Below are 17,032 nucleotides of genomic sequence, written 5' to 3'. Positions count from 1 at the left end.
TTTGAAATATGAAAAGTGCATAAGGTTCCATATGAAAAAGATGGATTAGATGATACTAAGATTGATATTATTTTTGTTTTTCCTCAACGCTCTATTTGAAAAAGTTTGAGAGCTTTTTAGAGACACTCAAGCCCCAATAACAATACACTTTTGAACTAATCACATGAGATCCCCTAAGCAAGAATCCAAGCATATTCCCCTATTTTTCTCTCTTTGGGGATGGCTCCATCCAACCTTCGGTAACTATCCACTTATTGGCCCCTTAACCCTATGTAGCTTTCAAATGCATATCAACGGAGTTCCCGACATAGCAAAAACTATGTAAAACAATATACAGAAAATACACTTTGAAAGTGTTGTGATGGGAAAAAGTTCACAATTCATAAACTTTTGAATTCTCTTTCCTTGATCATCACCACATCTAATTTTGACCAAATGCTCGAGAGTAATCTATCGCTAAAAACCTGTCCCAAGGCATTAAAACAGCCCTATTAGTTGTAATGTAAAGTATAACACTATCATGAAGTTAGGAGAGAACTTCGACATATTTTCAAATGTTCAAGTTTGTGAATATTAGAGTGCACTTACACCCAAGCCTCATATTCTTCAGTGCATACTTATTTAAAAAGTTGAAATAATTTTACAAGGGCCAAACCCTCGTTGGGAGAGACAAAAGCTTGTCTTCAACCTCATGTCCAGAAGCAGTGAGATAAACTTCAAGTGCAAGCTTGCATGCTTTCTTCATAGTTTTCTTGCTCTTGCACTTTCTTCTCTATGGAAATAAAAGAGCAAGCTCAAGTTCATACTACTCAGAAAGGTTTGCTCAGACGCGAGGAAAATAAATTCCGTCTAAACACTAGAGAAAAACCCACCTATATTGTTTCTCACCAACCTGCATATCAAACAAACTTTTCAGGGTTAGGTGGATAAATGTGTGGCAATCGTGTGTGTGTGTTGTGTGTGTGTGTGTGTGTGTGGGGTGAACTCATGATTAAGCATAAGATTACAAAACCTTTTGTAGGTATAGACACATGGTTCTCACCTATTCTTTGCACACTTTCCAAGCTACCATCATGCTCTCTAGGCTAGAGAAGGTTCACACACATCATCACATGGGATAATCATCTGCTGATAGAGGAAGGTCATAAGCTAAAGCCCATTCCCAACAAAAATAACACTTCATTTAAGCCACCTTTGATTTTGGAGCTCTTACAAATTCACGCCCAAACTTTGACGCGCTTTGACAAAAATGGGTTTTGCAAAAACAAGGTAAACCTGATATTCTTTATATTCAATGATAGAATTCCAATAAGATAAAAATCGGGCTCCTAACATGAGGAAACTGTTATATGTACATATTACACTGGTCATGCATGTTTGGCAAACATGGTCGTTCAAAATAGCATGCCAACCAAAGGCTTTCATAGCCAATAAATTCATTAGGGTGAAGCAAACAAGCGACCCTGAGACGTCCCAAATGGAGAATCAGGACCCAAATGTGTAAAACATGCTCTTGTCACCTCCAGCCTGAGAGTTCAGAGCGGCTCGAATCACTTTAATGACGACTCGTCTATTTCAAATCTGCTCACTTATAAATTGCCGAAGCTTCCTGCATCAAAGGATTGATTTAAAAACCCCCGTTGAAGTCAGAAATTACTTACGAGCTCAAACAGGCAGCGAGGCTGTGGAAAAAGATGTAACAACATATATACAGACACATGACTCCACGAACTAAAAAGCAGCCAATAAGGTCTCTAATATCTAGAAAATTTGATTAGTACAAAAAGAATCAATTTCCTAATAACCATTGCCCAACATGCTGCAAAATGGAAGGATGCCATGTCTAATGACTCACCCTCAAGAGATCAAACACTTTTTCCGCGACGTATTTTTGAGCTACGGTTGCACCTCTCTGCTGCACCTTATCCGGATGCACACACAATGTGGCTCGTCTATAAGCTTTCTTCACCGCAACTGTAGTTGAAAATTCAGCAGGTGAGGTCACCTTCCACCCACATTCCGGCCACAAAACCTAGACAAAACACCAAGCGAGAACGAGAATTATGACATGAATAGTTCAAATGCAAGAACCCTGCTAAAGCACCTACAAGATGCAGACTGCATAGCAATGCTTCAAGATTTCCCTCCTTTCCAGCAGCCCAAATCTTTATCTCCTCATCTAGCATCTCTGCCGCTTCCTAACAGAAAAGTATCATCGCAATAATCGTTAGGATCGAGATCAGAACTCCATAATTGAAAAGCTAAGAGCTCAACAGACATTACAACAATTCTTACATGTCTTTCTGCCTGCTCCTTTTGACATTCCAAATCACGTTGCTTTTTCTCTTCCAAAGCTTTGGCCTATGGGAGATCCAATCACGTAAAAAACTTCACCACACCCATGCGTGCGCGTACGAGAGAGAAAAAAATTTGAAATGAAATGAAATGTTATATTAAACATCTTGAAAAGGCCAAAATCACCTATTAGACCAGACTGATACAATCTGAGAGAGAGAGAGAGAGAGAGAGAGAGAGAGAGAGAGAGAGAGAGAAAGAGAGAGAGAGATGAAATGAAATGTTATATTTAACATCTTCAAAAGGCCAAAATGACCTATGAGACCAAACTGATACAATCCTTGTGGATCTAATCCAAAGTCTGGGTACAAAAATAAAACGAAGTGAAGTGAAAGACTAAAACTAAAAGACTCAAATCGTCAGCCTAAAAATCATCATCATCATCATCCATGCCCGAGGATGCCCAGCATCGGGTGTTGTCCGTGAAAGTATTGCATCCATCGCTGACGAGCTTCATCAATGTCCGCTTTTGAAATTAATCACACTGGGCGTCTTCCATGTCGTGCTAGAATAGTCCTGATTCTCTAGTGGAGCCTCCGTCGATGTCGTGGTCCACCCCGTAGGCATGGGCGTCTAGCTCTCCCGAGCTCAGTGGCTTTGTCCACTAATATATCTCTCGTAGAAGTGAGCTCCGGAGTCTGCTGCGAAGCATGCTCATCCAGCTGCTGAGTCCCTGTTCTAAAGAATTCAGTGATCTCCCTCTATGAATGTCTCTCACTACCTGATCTCCTCAAGACTTTCCATGTATCTACGCAGCTCTAGCAAAAACAACCAGAGAGAGAGAGAGAGAGAGAGAGAGAGAGAGAGAGAGAGAGAGAGAGAGAATGAAATGAAATGGAATGTTCTATAAAACGTCTTCAAAAGGCTAAAATGACCTATGAGACCAAATTGATACAATCTTCATGGATCTAATCCAATGTCTGGGTACAAAAATAAAAATAAGAATGAAGTAAAGTGAAAGACTTAAATCATCATCATCAATGCCCGAGGATGCCCGGCATCGGGCGTTGTCCGAGAAAGTATTGCATCGGTCGTTGAAGAGCTTCGACAATGTCCGCCTCTGTAAATAGTCATATTGGGCGTCTCCCATGTCGTGCTAGAATAGTCCTCATCCTCTAATGGAGCCTCCGTCAATGTCAAGGTCGTCGTCGTAGACGTGGGCATCTGGCTCGCCCGAGCTCAATGGCTCTCTCAACTGGTGGGCTCTGAAGTCTGTTGTGAATGCTCGTCTGGGCTGCCGAGTCTCGCTCTAAAGAAGTTAGTGATCTCTCTCTGTGAATGTCTCCCACTGCCTGATCTCCTCAAGAGACTCTCCCTCTGTCTACGCAGCTCTAGCAAAATCAACCCGAGCCATCTCTGATCTTGATATCTCATGACTCTCGCCAACGGTCCAAACCCTCTCTCAATAGACAATGAAAGCGGCCTCGTATCTCATAGTATATCGGACAATGACAAATGTGATGTAACTCTTGTCTCTGGCTCCATATGACACAACTCTATGTACTCTAAATGTGATGTATATCTTGTCTCTGGCTCTATACTACATTGATGTAACGCACAATGTATCCCATAGGATAAATGAGTGTCCATGTATGCCAGTCTAATCACATATCCATCCTCTGTTAGTTGGAGAAGATGCTCTCTATAGAAAGCCATCTTCGTACCCAACTCCTCCGTCGGATATATCCATGTGCTCGTGGTATCACGCTGAATCAAATCCTGAAGTACGAGTCTAGTAATCTCTATCCGTGTGAGAGATAGGGAGGGTGCATCCAAGGAGTACTCGAATGGAGGCAGTCTATCCATGTTGAGAGAGAGAGAGAGAGAGAGAGAGAGAGAGAGAGAGAGAGAAGAAGAAGAAGAAGAAGAAGAGGAAGAGAGTTTTAGCGTCGTAGGAAACGATCCCAAGAGACCTTAAAGATCTAGCGACAAGGAGTTGAACTCAAGACTTGTTATGTATGAGAGAGAGAGAGAGAGAGAGAGAGAGAGAGAGAGAGATGAAATGAAATGTTATATAAAACTTCTTCAAAAGGCCAAAATGACATATGAGACCAAAAAGTTACATCTCTGGAGAATCTGATTAAGTGTTTGGAAAAACAAAACTAAAACAACTGAAGTAAAATTGTTGAGGGGGGTGACTAGGAGCTCTCTAGCAAAAAACAAAGATACAATCGCATGAGGGTATAAAACATCATCATCGTCGTTGGTGTCCCAGGATCTCCAATGTCCTCCATGGAAAGTACTCTGACCAGCCGTCTCCTTCGCTATAGTAGAGTAGTCCTGATCTTCCACTGTAGTCTCCGTCGATGTCGTAATGCTCCTCGTAGTCGTGGGCGCTGGATCTCCCGAGCTGAAGGGCTCGGTCAATCAATGTACCTTTGGTATGGGTAGACTCTAAAATCTGCTGTCGTAGTTTAGTGAGGTCTTGGGAAGGTTGGTTTGATCAGAAAGATGTGCATCTTGGTACCTTCCCTTGGCCTTTGTGGTGGACAACGATTCGGTCCCTTCTGCCTCTCTTAGAGTATGGTTCAACTGTATCTGCGTCCTTTTTTGGGGTACAACATCAAGACACATTAAGAGTGGATGCGGATGATTTTGCAGCCACAGCCCAGGGGTTTCACAGTCCCTTGGCTTTTGTGAGCTGCTATAGGATGCTTTTTACAGCAGATACTTTATATCACTTAAAAATCTATCACTGCACATTGTGGTTTCGCCACATCACCCAAGGCAGACTGAGCTTTTGGCAGATTTGTGTAGGATAGACGCCACTACCAACAAGTGCCTCCATCGCCAGCCCCCCATGATGCATCATGCGAATCTGCCCACCTAATGTTCTGCCTTCTTGTCTGCACCAGATGGCGTCCTTCCCCCCCCTCCCTTCGTCATCATGGCGGGTTCACCCCTACAGTGTTTTATTGGATGTTTTCTTTGTTTGTTTCTCCACCCACAAGTTCCTTGTCTTTTTCTGTCTGTGTTACACGCCTGCCTGTTCTTTGGTTTGCAACTTATTTTGTTTGTGTGCAGGGTAATCGGAGATGAGGAAAGGAGGGTGTGAGTGGGAAGTGGGGAACTTTGCTTACAATCCCAATTCCTCCATGGAGAAGTCTGGCACCCACCTCTCATAGACCAAGAGACAAGAGCACGAGAGGATTGGTGCACAAGCAAGAAGGGACTCTAAAAGCAACCATCCGAAAGAAGGAGCAAACAAGCCCATCATGATAAGCTCCAAGATGCTGCCATCAGGATTCAGAACCACCAGATGCATGTTGGGGTAAGCCTTTAGCTTACACTCTTATGTGTGACCAATCTCTAAAGCCAAGCATACTAGCATGCACCCCTATGTGCATACATGCAACCTCCTACATAAGAGTTCCCTAGCACATGCTTCTTATTCTATGCACACATGCTACTCATTGTAGCCCACATGCTATTTTCCCTTTTCCGCATATGGTGCATATTACTTTCACCATTTATTACCACCTTCCATCTTGCTTCAGCCCCCATTCCATGTGACAATACTGAGTATGTCTCCACAAAGGGTGGCAAATCTTGGTGGCCATCAATCCAAAGCCAAAGGCTTCCAATCCGAGGCAACCACGGTCCACCATGAGAGTTAGCAAGCATCGTGAGCCTACGTTCGCAATCACATCCATTGCAGAGACGAGGATTCATCTAGGGCTTCCATCATACGGCAATCTAGGCGAAGCCCCAAGAGGTGTCTCTATCTTTGAGGAGTTGTTTGGCAGTTTCATGAGACATCATACAGAGCACTTGCCATGGTTCGTGGGCATTCCAAAGGACATATCCACCTTCACCCATTCGGTATTGCTCTTGCCAATCATCTCGTGTAGGGTCAACATAGGCTAGCCGGTAACCTTCGCGGGCATCGACGTTTGCATATCATCAATTCGCTCTACGTGCATCCATCTGGTTTGCAATTTGGTTCACTCTCACAAAGTGATGACGTGGCTGCCAACCCTAATTCTACTGAAACACTAACCCTAAAACCAAAAACCCTAATTTTGCTGAAACCCTAACCCTAAAATCAAAAACCCTAATTTTGCTTAAGCCCTACCCCTAAAATCAAAGACCTTAATTCTGCTGAAACCCTAACCCTAAAATCTGAAATCCTAATTCTGCCCTAACCCTAACCCTAAAATCTGAAATCCTAATTCTGCCCTAATCCTAATTCTGCTCTGAAGCTCTGCGTCCAGATGCCCTCAAGAGTGAGGCCCTTAGGGCTCTTTTATTCTTACAAGGGATGCCAAAAGCAAAGCCCCAAAATCAGTCAAACTCAAAAGCAAAAGTTCCAAAAGCAACTGATCCTCAAAAGCTTTCAAAAATTTAAGCATCCAATCTCAAAAGCTGTTGTAAATCAGCCAGCGCAATTTCCGGATTTCCGTACAGACTGCTGCGTTAGCAGCGCGATTTGCGGCGCAATTTTTGGGGGTCCGTACATTCTGCCATGTCAGCCTATCAGTGCGTTTTACGGAGCTTGCTGCCACGTCAGCATTGTGGTTGTGTCTGTCAAACTTGACCTTCTGGCATACCAAGCAACTGCGTACAAAATCGTCCATATCCTTCTCGAGTCTCGGCCAAAAGAAGTATCGCTCCACACCTTTCAAGGTGGTATCAATACCGCAGTGACCCGTAAATGGTGGATAGTGGCATTCGGTTAGAATCTTTTCCCTCAACCGCTGTGTAACGCACAACATCGTTTTCTTCATCAAGTAGCCGTCCCGAATGGAATATCCTGCTACTACCTCCCCATTCTATATTCGACTGAATACATATGAAAAATCTGGATCTGTGGCATACTGATCAACCATGTCCTCGAAACTTCTACGATGAATCACGGAAATAGCCAAGACTAACGGCTTCCAAGACAAAGCATCTGCCACCAAGTTCTTATGTCCCTGCACATGGACAATCTGGAAGTGAAACTGTGACAAGATGTTAGCCCACCGCATCTACTTTTCCAAAAGCTGCTTCTGTGACAAGAAGTAGCGTAAACTCTGGTTATCAGTGAAGACCGTAAAATCGGCTCCGAGTAGGTAATGTCGCCACTAAGTAAGAGCATGGATAACCGCCAAAAGCTCTTTCTCATAAATCTATGTTGTCAATTCCGGCCTTGAAAACAATCGGCTCTCATAGGCAATGACATGGCCGCCTTGCATTAAGACCGTTCCCAGACTACGACCACAAGCATCACAATATACTTTGAATGGCTTTTGCAAGTTCGGCAAAGCCAACACTGGTCTAGTAGTCACTTTCTATTTCAGTGTCTGAAAGGCAGTTACCTCTGTGGGTCCCCACGAGGAAGGAACTCATATCTGTGTTAGAATGTGCAAAGGGTAAGCAACCTTTGCAAATTTTCTAATGAGCCGCACTAAGTCCAAGAAGCTTCTCACTTCATGAACATTAATCACGTATAGTTTCAATCTTGGCCGGGTCCATCTATACTCCTGTTGCGAGAAAATGTGTCTCTGAAAATCCAAAAAGTCGTCCTGAAAGCTGTCTCGTAGAAGCCTCCAGGAACAATACACATCTGATGATAATCACTTCTTCATATCAATTCGGCAAGTAGAATTCTGAAGCCTGTCGAGTATATCATTGATCCTCGTAATGTGGAAATCTCTTCTGGTTCATTGTTTCTTTATCTTGGCCTTGGCTAACGTTGTAAGGAGGCCGGTTCGGTGGTGTACTACCACGAATCAATCATGAAATCTTCACGACGTAAAGGAGGTAACTCGTTTTGTACGCCTTCCGAGAAACAATTAGCCTCTATTGCAGAAAAAAGAATCTTGTGAACCTTGTTTCTTTTCGAGATCAAACATATTCGATCTTCAATCATCATTCAATTCTCTCAAGAAAAATCGAGTAAAGAAACTGAATTTCATCAAGTACAATCTCTCTTGCCTCGCATTTGTCCAAAGTCGCTTTCATACCCCAATAGTCAATTGTGGTGCCAAGGGATTCTTAGGAGGACTTCACAACCTCCCAAGGGCATTACGTGGAAGTCCTCGTACACTAAACACCCCTGACATTGCAAACGAAGTTTGCCAATGATCGGTGTAATGGCAACATCCTGTCCCGGTGCCACTAGAACCGCCTCCGCCTGTGGCCTCAATCTGTCGGGCATAATTCCAAATCGAGCCGCCAATTCAAGAAGTTGGCCTTGGCTCCTCCATCAAAGAAAAATAAGGGCTTCCTGATCTTTCACTTCGCCCCAAAAATGGCAAAGTTTTACTTTTTGTTCATCTCATTCGGTTCGGGCCCCACGCAAAGTGGTAGGAGTTCTACTTTTATCCGTTCTTTTCTTCCGCACTCGCCTGCTTCTTTTCTTCCGCACTCGTCTGTCCTTTCGGCTTTCCTCCTAACTTGAGGAGCAATGGCTACATGCCATCTTGAGTAAATCTTATCAATCGGGTAATTCTTCAGGTGTCTCGCCAATCTCATGTCCCTGGAGTACTTAATCAATCTATTCACTCATATGTCAATCTGTAGTTGACATTTGTACTCCATTCTGGCAAACTTGTCCGAAAAAAATTTGCCCAAATCTTCATTCTTTTCTTCAGTTCCCGCGCCTGATTTTCAACTTCTCTTTGCCTTCCCACTGAGGTGTCATCTCTGTCAGATTCTTCACGAGAACCCTTGTGTAATCTAGGATTCTTTATGGCTTTATGCCCTGTAAGACAGAGCGATGAAGACAGGAGCGCGCCCGATGCGCGATGTATGAAGGGTGAGAGTGGCTAATAAGTCCGGGGTCGGGACACAAAGATTCTTTCCCAAAAGCTGTGTGCGCTGCAAAAAGGATCGGATCCTTCGTAGAAGAAGAATCTTTATGTGCTCTGATACCACTGTAACAAACTTGGACACCCCAAGTCTAGATTCTACCGCGACATAGTAGCGATTCACTTCAAAAATACTTCGCCACTTCAAATCACAGTTCAAAAGAGAGTCGACACGGCCCGGCGTAGTTCCGTGCCAAGAGGTATTGGCCCCAAAGACTGGCGCCCCTTTCGATATTTCTTTTTATATTAATCTTTGAGCAAAGTAGAACCCCCGCAAGGTCCTCCGATCTCAGGCTCTGTGTCTAGATGCCCTCAAGAGTGAGGCCCTTAGGGTTCTTTTATTCTTACAAGGGATGCCAAAAGCAGAGCCCCAAAATCAGTCAAACTCAAACGCAAAAAGTTCCAAAAGCAACCGATCCTCAAAAGCTTTCAAAAATTAAAGCATCCAATCCCAAAAGCTGCCATAAATCAGCCAGCGCAATTTTCCGATTTCCGTACGAACTGCCACGTCAGCAGGGCAATTTGCGGCGCAATTTTTGGGGGTCCGTACATTCTACCAAGTCAGCCTGTCGAGGCATTTTATGGAGCTTGCTGCCACGTCAGCATTGTGGTTGTCCGGGGACCTATTGCCACGTCACCAGTTTGTGACAATTCGTGCTAAGTAGCACACATTGAAGCAAGGAAAGAGGTAAAGATTTGTGGAAGTGTAAAGTCTAGATCTTGTCATCCGCTGCACTTGAGACTTCCTTTGAGTACACTGTTTCCATTAGGAGCGGATCTTGTTGAGAGCGTAGCACCCTCCTCACTGTCCCTGTCAATCAAAGCTCATGTCTAACATGAGCATTTCTCGTGCTTTTCAGCTACAGTTTTGGTCATGCATTTGGAGCCTCAAAGTCAGCCATTGAATGCTATTTCACGTGGATGATTGCACATGCAGGACTACCTGAAGGCAATTGGGCTCGATGGACTGGCCACGAACAAGCCAGCGATGTACTGTAAAAAGCGATTTACCTTATAGCACGAGTACTTATGCAATTGTTTTTGGGTTTGCCCTTATGTACATCCGGTTTGGAGGGCAGTATGTTGAATACTTATTAGAGTGGACATACATGATGGCTTTGTGACATGGGTGCACTTGCATGGCTTTTGTGATTTTGGGGTCACACACTCTTATTGAGGGCTCTCCAACACATCCGATTGTTTCTGGGTTTGCCCTTATGTACATCCGGTTTGGAGGGCGGTATGTTAATTACGTATTAGAGTGGACATACATGATGGGTTTGTGACATGGGTGCAGTTGCATGGTTTTTGTGATTTTTGAGGTCACACGTTCTTATTGAGGGCTCTACTACAGATCCGATTTTCTTGCTCACATCCTTGGGATACAAACAAGGCTCTCTTCAGATGCTTCCACCCACTGCACATCAGTTTGATCTCCATCCGCAAGATGCAATCTTTACATCGATTTGTAGCATCACACTATAGACTATGTGGAAGGCTCGTGTTGCTCACATTCTAGGATAACAGCCTTCACCGACATCTACCACCTTGACAGCTATCTGAATTGAGTGCTGCATACTCTTTGCAGCCAATGGGATACTTCAGCAGGCTCCTCCAGGGCAGCAAAGCGGCATAGATACTCTTTCCTTCAGATACAGGCGAGGTCTTCAGTTCTTTTCGGTTTGGATCAGGGTCTCCTCAGTGGTTCATTCTGCTGATGAATAGATAGCACTCATATTGTACTCTCCGTTGAGTACTTCCTCTCGAGATAGGCTGTTGAGCATCCCCAGAGGTCTCTTTGTACATGGTATACAGCTACTCCTTCCGTCCGAGAGAGAGAGAGAGAGAGAGAGAGAGAGAGAGAGAGAGAGGAGGGGAGGGGGGGGGGGGGGGGAGATGCATATAAACATTCATCAAAAGCACACTCCCCAATGAATTCCTGATAATAAAGCAGCACAAAGTTAATGTAGAGACATGAAACTGAAAGAAACAATGCAACATGGATCTTGGAGAAATGACCTAAAGGAGGGTGTGATCAAGATAAAATAGTAGAAGATACTCAAATAGAAAGAAAACCCTCACACTCCACTTCAAACGCTAAGGTTATATGGGGAAAATCCAATTAATAATTACATAAGAAGAACAAAAGGAGCAACTCAAAACGACACAGGACTGCATCACTAAATGTGCCAAACGTTACAATCAGTCACATTGCACTGACTCCATAGCTTAAGCTCAGGAAACATGTCACATACCATACGAGCAGCAGTACGGCAGTGACGATCCCACCTTGCCATTCGTCTTTCTAGAGTTTCTCCCATGATTTCTTGAAAACCAGTTGAGAATATATCATTGCCTGAACCCAACATACACTGCTCACACTGAGCTACACTACTTTATGCATGCACAACAGAAACCTGTTTAAAAAGAAACCTATTTTCACTGCTCTAAAACTGTGAGCACAGAGACAAAGCACAGACTAAAGCGCTCTTACCATGAAGCAAAACTGCACCCTTGCTATGAAGTGAATCCAAAGTAGTATGTGTGCATGAGTCCAATTCATTCAAACTGGAAAACTGGTCAAATTTGTTCTGTTCCATAGAACACCATGAGCTAGAAAGAGGATCCTGCTAGCAATAAGAATGCTTCAGTACTAAGAAACAACAATGCATATTGTTTGGGCATCTCAAAAATGTGCTCTACTTTGACTGCCTCACTTTATCAGGGCAAGCAAATACCTGCCTGCTGTTGCTTACGTGGCGCTTTTATGGCCTCTTCAACAACTTTCTCGCTTCTATCTTCACAAGAAGATTGCTTTTGGTACACTCCACTTGTCTCCAACCAAAAACACCCTGACTGTGAAGTAGGTTCAGAGTGAGCTGGTGATCGGTTCAGATCAGCTTTAGCATCATGGCATTCTTCTCTTAGTTCTTCAAAATTGTGTGAGAATCTTAACTCAGCCACCCTTTCCTGAACACTTGAAACAGATTGATTTTGCGACTCTTGGGTCGCTTTTTCGATACATCTCCTGGCTATGTCCCTTTGCCTAGTCTGCTCTGATTCCAGTTGATGTGAGTCCAGTTTATTCACATCATGTTTAGTGCATCGAAGTCTTGATTTTCCTTTTCCACCTTTCAAGCCCTCCATGGGTCCTTTGAGCTCAATTTCTGCTCCTGGCTTACTCTCTCTTGCACTTCTTTCCTTTAGCTGATGAGCCCTTCGCTTTTCTTTAAGTTTATTCTCAACCATCAACTTCGCCTTTTCTCTAGCCTCGAGTACCATTTTAATCTTTGCTTCAGCTATTTCAACAGCATCTTCGACAACTCTTGAATCATAGGTAGCTCTTGTGTTCAGCTCTTGTGTGGAAGATGAGCTCAATGAACCAGATTCAAACGTTGATTGTTTTGGTAAGGCCAGGCCAGAACCTTTCTGCCGATCATCTATGCTACTTGCAGCTTTGTCTGTATTTTTGGACATGCATGCAGCATCAGATTTAAGTTCTGGAGGGGGCCTTGAAGGTGGAGGGAACCTAGACGGTTCTGTTGCACACTGAACATCCTTAATTGTCACCCAATGCTCTTCAGGACTGTTCTTTTTCATTTTTAAATGATGGTTTTGCCTCCGTAATTTAGCATGTTGACCATTGCGACCCAGCTTTTGTTTTCTGTCCTGGGAACCTTTTAAGACATGTGCCATTTTCTCATGAACGTTGGCAAGGTTGCCCTCCTGTTCACTCCCAGGAACCTTAATAAACTCTTCAATATTCTCCTTCATACCAGCTAAATCGTTTCTAGATGATTGTGATAAGCTGGAACTTTTTGTGTCCCCTTCCAAATCAGATTTGAAAGATTCTTTTCGCCTCACATATGTGCTTGCAGTCCTCACACGTGAAGAAGCCCCTGATGGTACTGTTGAAGAAAACTGCTTTCCACTATTACACATATCACCCTTGTGCTGAATACAACATTTGCTGTCACTATCGCTGTCCAAATCAAAGAATGATTGTGAAGCCACTAGCAGACAGCATGAAGCTGGAAACAAAGAAAAAGTCTGAATTGTTCTCACCTATGACAAATGCGTGAAGAGAAATCTGCTTCTGTAATTGCCCTGGTTAAGACATAGACACGTGCCTATTAAATTTAATCCAAGACCAATGCAAGCCACTCCAAAACTTAGCCACACCCACAGTGAATTAAGTCAAAACAGGAATCCCTTCAGGAGATCAAGAAGCTACGAAGTCACAAACTATGAATAGAGCTAATTATGTGCACAAGACAGACAAATCAAGCAACATGCACACACAGGTTGCCATTTCCAATTTCGAAACGTTTTGCTTCCATGCATGTTTGGGCCAGCCGCACAAAAATGGGCGACAATAAACTTCAAACGCTCAACTGAATTGAAGACCGTGAACTTTTTTCCGGGCGTCCGTACGCTGATATGCTGACGTGGCAGGCTGTACGGATTTTCACAATTTGCGTTGGCAGTTTTGGGCAGTTTTTGGTGCAAGCTTTTGGGTGCAGATGCTTTTGGAATCAAGTGCTTTTGGAATCTTGTACATTTGTAAGTACCTAAGGGCCACTCTTTTGAAGAGGATGTGGATACAGAGTCTCGGAGAGAGTTGGACCCTCGGGAGTTGTACCTCGGCAAAATAATAATAAAGAAATACTGAAAGGGATGCCAGGCTTTGGGGCCAGTGCGTCTTGGCTCGGAACTCCACCGTGCTGTGTCGACTCTCCTCTCTCTATTGAAGTTCAGTGATTTCGCAGTTTATGTTCGTGTGTTGCTATTGATATCTCGACTAAGTGTCCAAGCCTGTAACAGAGTAAATCCTTAGCAGTGCTCTAAGTCACGCATTCCTTGATGCATAAGAAATGTCCATTCCGGATGGTCGGTTACCCATTCTTGATACTTTATGTCATGCGATGTGTGAAGAGTACCTGTTTCAGGCGGCCCAACACATGCTCTCGTCAATTTCCCTAGAATGAGGCACTAGGGGAAGGTCCTAGGTGTCACAAACCGGAGCGCATAACAATATAAAATATACTCGGATAAATAGAATTTATCACTTAATATTGAAGCCAGAGCATATAGAGAGATTGATAGAGCGAGAGTTAAGAGAGTGAGAAGATGGACACAGTACTCGGGACCAGAAGATGGGTTGGTCCCCCCCCGTAATAGTATCTTTATTACTGAGGAGAAGCCTATACAAGCACTTGAACCGAACGTATTACCACTTTTGTTCTAGAATAAGACTTGATGGTTCCCGGAAGCCTCAGCTTCCATCCTCAGGACAAAGCCCTATTCTTAGGAACTTCTGTTCCTTATTCTGAGTCCTCGAGAATTTAAGTTCTCGCCTCTGGATTTCACCTTCCAGACTCAAGGCATGGCATACCTGCAACCTTTTTCCGACTCTGCTCCTAGAGTCCTCTTCCTGCAGATTCTGTGTTAAAGTTCCGTTCAATTATCCGAATCAAATACAATTGTACTCTATTTCCTTGACCAATAAAGATAAAGAAATAATAGCTCCTAGACTCTAGTTTCGGGCCACCCTATGGGAAGAGCTTTTGAACCTGCGCTCTTCACAAGAGTCACTAATCACATCATGCATACTACCTCAATCAAACAAGACCACAATGCGCTAACTATCCACATAGTTTTCAGCCAGCAGCGTTTTTGTCACCATCGGCATACCACCACAAAACCTCATCAAATCAGCCTTGCCTTGCCGTGGTCAATCATTCCATCGCAACAAGGTCAGCAGCGTTTTCAGTTTTCAGCCCACAGATCAACCAGCGGTTTTCAGTTTTCAGCCCACAGATCAGCCAACGATTTTAAGCCCACAGATCAGCCATCCTTGGCATCATCAGCGACAGATCAGCCCATTAGCTTCACCGCACGACTCCAACAAGAGAGGGGATCTAGCCCAGATGCCGTCGGGATGGACGTCCAGTGTCCGGACGGACGTAGTGTGAACACGGCTAGTGTGGCCAGCCATTATTATAAAAGGGAGGCCAAGGCCTCATTTGCAGTTATCGACCCCCCACTGGCAAAGTGCCAATGGTTAGCCCGCGAGAATAGGAGTGCACGAGGTCACCTCGAGGAGGTGAAGCCGGGTGGTATGGGACGCTCGGTCTTACAGGTGCATGCCTACGTCCTTGGATGCTGGCCCCAGCACGGAGGAGCTGCCGGATGGTGGCTATGGTCGGGTGGTTTGTCCGATGCGTGTCTGTAGGCGGTCCGTGTAGCCGGGAGATCCACTTTCATTGTTTCGTTTCATGGTATCAAAGCCGGCTTGGCTACGGAATGGACCGTGTGCACACCTACGGGCTGGTTAGAGTCGGATAATTGCCATTTCATGCAATTATTGATGAATTAACTGTTTAATTGATTGTTTTCTTCTCGTGAGCATGTTTGTAACTGAAATTTACTGAGCTGCTCGCTAATTTTTTGGGTGACTTATTCGTTAATTTACTGATTTTACACTAAATTCAGCAAATGAAAGCTTTAAAATCTCTCTCTAATGCTCTCTGTGCGAAGTATATATATATATATATATATATATATATATATATATATATATATATATATATATATATATATATATATATATATATATATATATAGAGAGAGAGAGAGAGAGAGAGAGAGAGTTTGGCTCTCCTCTCTGTTACCTCCAAGGTGGATCGAAGAGAGAGAGAAGATCCTTGCGCAAAGTAATTGCTGCCAGTGCTGGCTTTCAGGGTGGGTTGTTTTTCTCCAGCGTGGTGCTCAACTAGCAGCACATCATGTGCTTGACACACGCGAGCACAAGCTTTCCCAAGTCATGCACGTGCGCTCTCTCCCTGACTCCACGCGGCAAGCTGTACGAGCAACCAGCGTTTGATTTTTTTTAACGCTGCCCTCTTTTGGATTTTTTTCACTCATATGTTTAAGTGACCTTTATTTTAATAAAGGCCAGGACATTTTGGGTCTTTTTAAAAGCATGGTATGAAACCTGCACGTTATAAAAAACTACTTACAGAGAGTGAGTTTTTGCAACAAAAACTCAGTTTTCAGCCCTCTGTCTCTCTCCCACCGCTGCTCTCTCCAACCTGCTCGCACTCCCACGCTCCCGCCATCACCTGCTTGCCTCTGGACGTGTACGTCGCCGCATAACGCTCTTCAGAGTTCGACTTTTCGCGATCGAAAAGTACAGAAAAGGTCCGGTCTCGCGTGAAACCTTCAGTTTTTCACGCACTTTGCCATGGATTCCTCCACATCGGATGTGCAGGGTGACGATGCGCCAGGTAATGTTCAAATTCCGTTCACGCATGCTCTATACGCATGGAGTACAAGTACCTTCCAAAGCTTCGACCAAGGTGTTACCGCTCTGGAAAACGCGAATGTTCAGACGAACATTCACTTGGCCTCTCTCGAAGGGGTCGTGCAAGGGCTTAGTTCCCGTCTTATTGCTCTAGAAAATATGGCTCATTCGACGACTGCGCGTATTTTCGAGAGGGAAACCCATCTCCATCAATTGCAGACGCAGATTGCTACTTTTGGGCGTTCACAGGCTGGTCCAACTGACACGATTCCATACAGAACTACAAATTTCTCAGGGGAAGAGGAGTGTACGGAACTGGCCGTATATAACTGGCTACATCAATGGACCACGTATTTTGACCTCCATGGGGAGCATGATGAACGGACGATTCAGACGATTCCTCCCTATCTGCGCAGTAAGGTGCTTACCTGATGGCGCGACATGACAGAGAAGCCTACGACGTGGGCTGCTTTCTGTGTGAAATTTAAGAGAGATTTCGCCAAAATGGATCCTTTGAAAGCTTACGCTAAATTGCATAGTCTTTCGATGAAATCTCTATCGTTTGATAAGTATACGA

At 44.0% G+C, this 17,032-nt stretch overlaps 1 protein-coding gene across 5 annotated transcripts in view; it reads right to left on the bottom strand.

The window, feature by feature from the left end:
• Window positions 1-1,254: 1,254 nt before the first annotated feature.
• Window positions 1,255-17,032, bottom strand: part of LOC147460653 (uncharacterized) — a 32,937-nt gene continuing 17,159 nt past the window's right edge. The window contains exons 2-9 of one of the 5 annotated variants that reach the window (XM_086508382.1): window positions 13,215-13,256; window positions 11,892-13,131; window positions 11,644-11,776; window positions 11,405-11,475; window positions 2,296-2,361; window positions 2,109-2,198; window positions 1,856-2,032; window positions 1,255-1,609 (exon numbers count right to left, since the gene is read on the bottom strand). In XM_086508382.1, the coding sequence (XP_086364508.1) occupies window positions 1,586-1,609; window positions 1,856-2,032; window positions 2,109-2,198; window positions 2,296-2,361; window positions 11,405-11,475; window positions 11,644-11,776; window positions 11,892-13,131; window positions 13,215-13,256 (1,843 nt within the window). In that variant the 3' untranslated portion in view covers window positions 1,255-1,585. Of the gene's footprint in view, window positions 1,610-1,855; window positions 2,033-2,108; window positions 2,199-2,295; window positions 2,362-11,404; window positions 11,506-11,643; window positions 11,777-11,891; window positions 13,132-13,214; window positions 13,257-17,032 lie in introns of those variants that run through there. The other 4 variants (XM_086508381.1, XR_015187517.1, XR_015187518.1 and 1 more) reach the window with 4 other exon arrangements.

Source organism: Adiantum capillus-veneris, chromosome 3 (assembly GCF_014529385.1).
Source record: "Adiantum capillus-veneris isolate H3 chromosome 3, ASM1452938v2, whole genome shotgun sequence".
In the NCBI taxonomy this organism is placed as follows: Eukaryota; Viridiplantae; Streptophyta; class Polypodiopsida; order Polypodiales; family Pteridaceae; genus Adiantum; species Adiantum capillus-veneris.
Note: the sequence above shows the minus strand (reverse complement) of the source record. Positions and strands in the feature narration are given on the sequence as shown.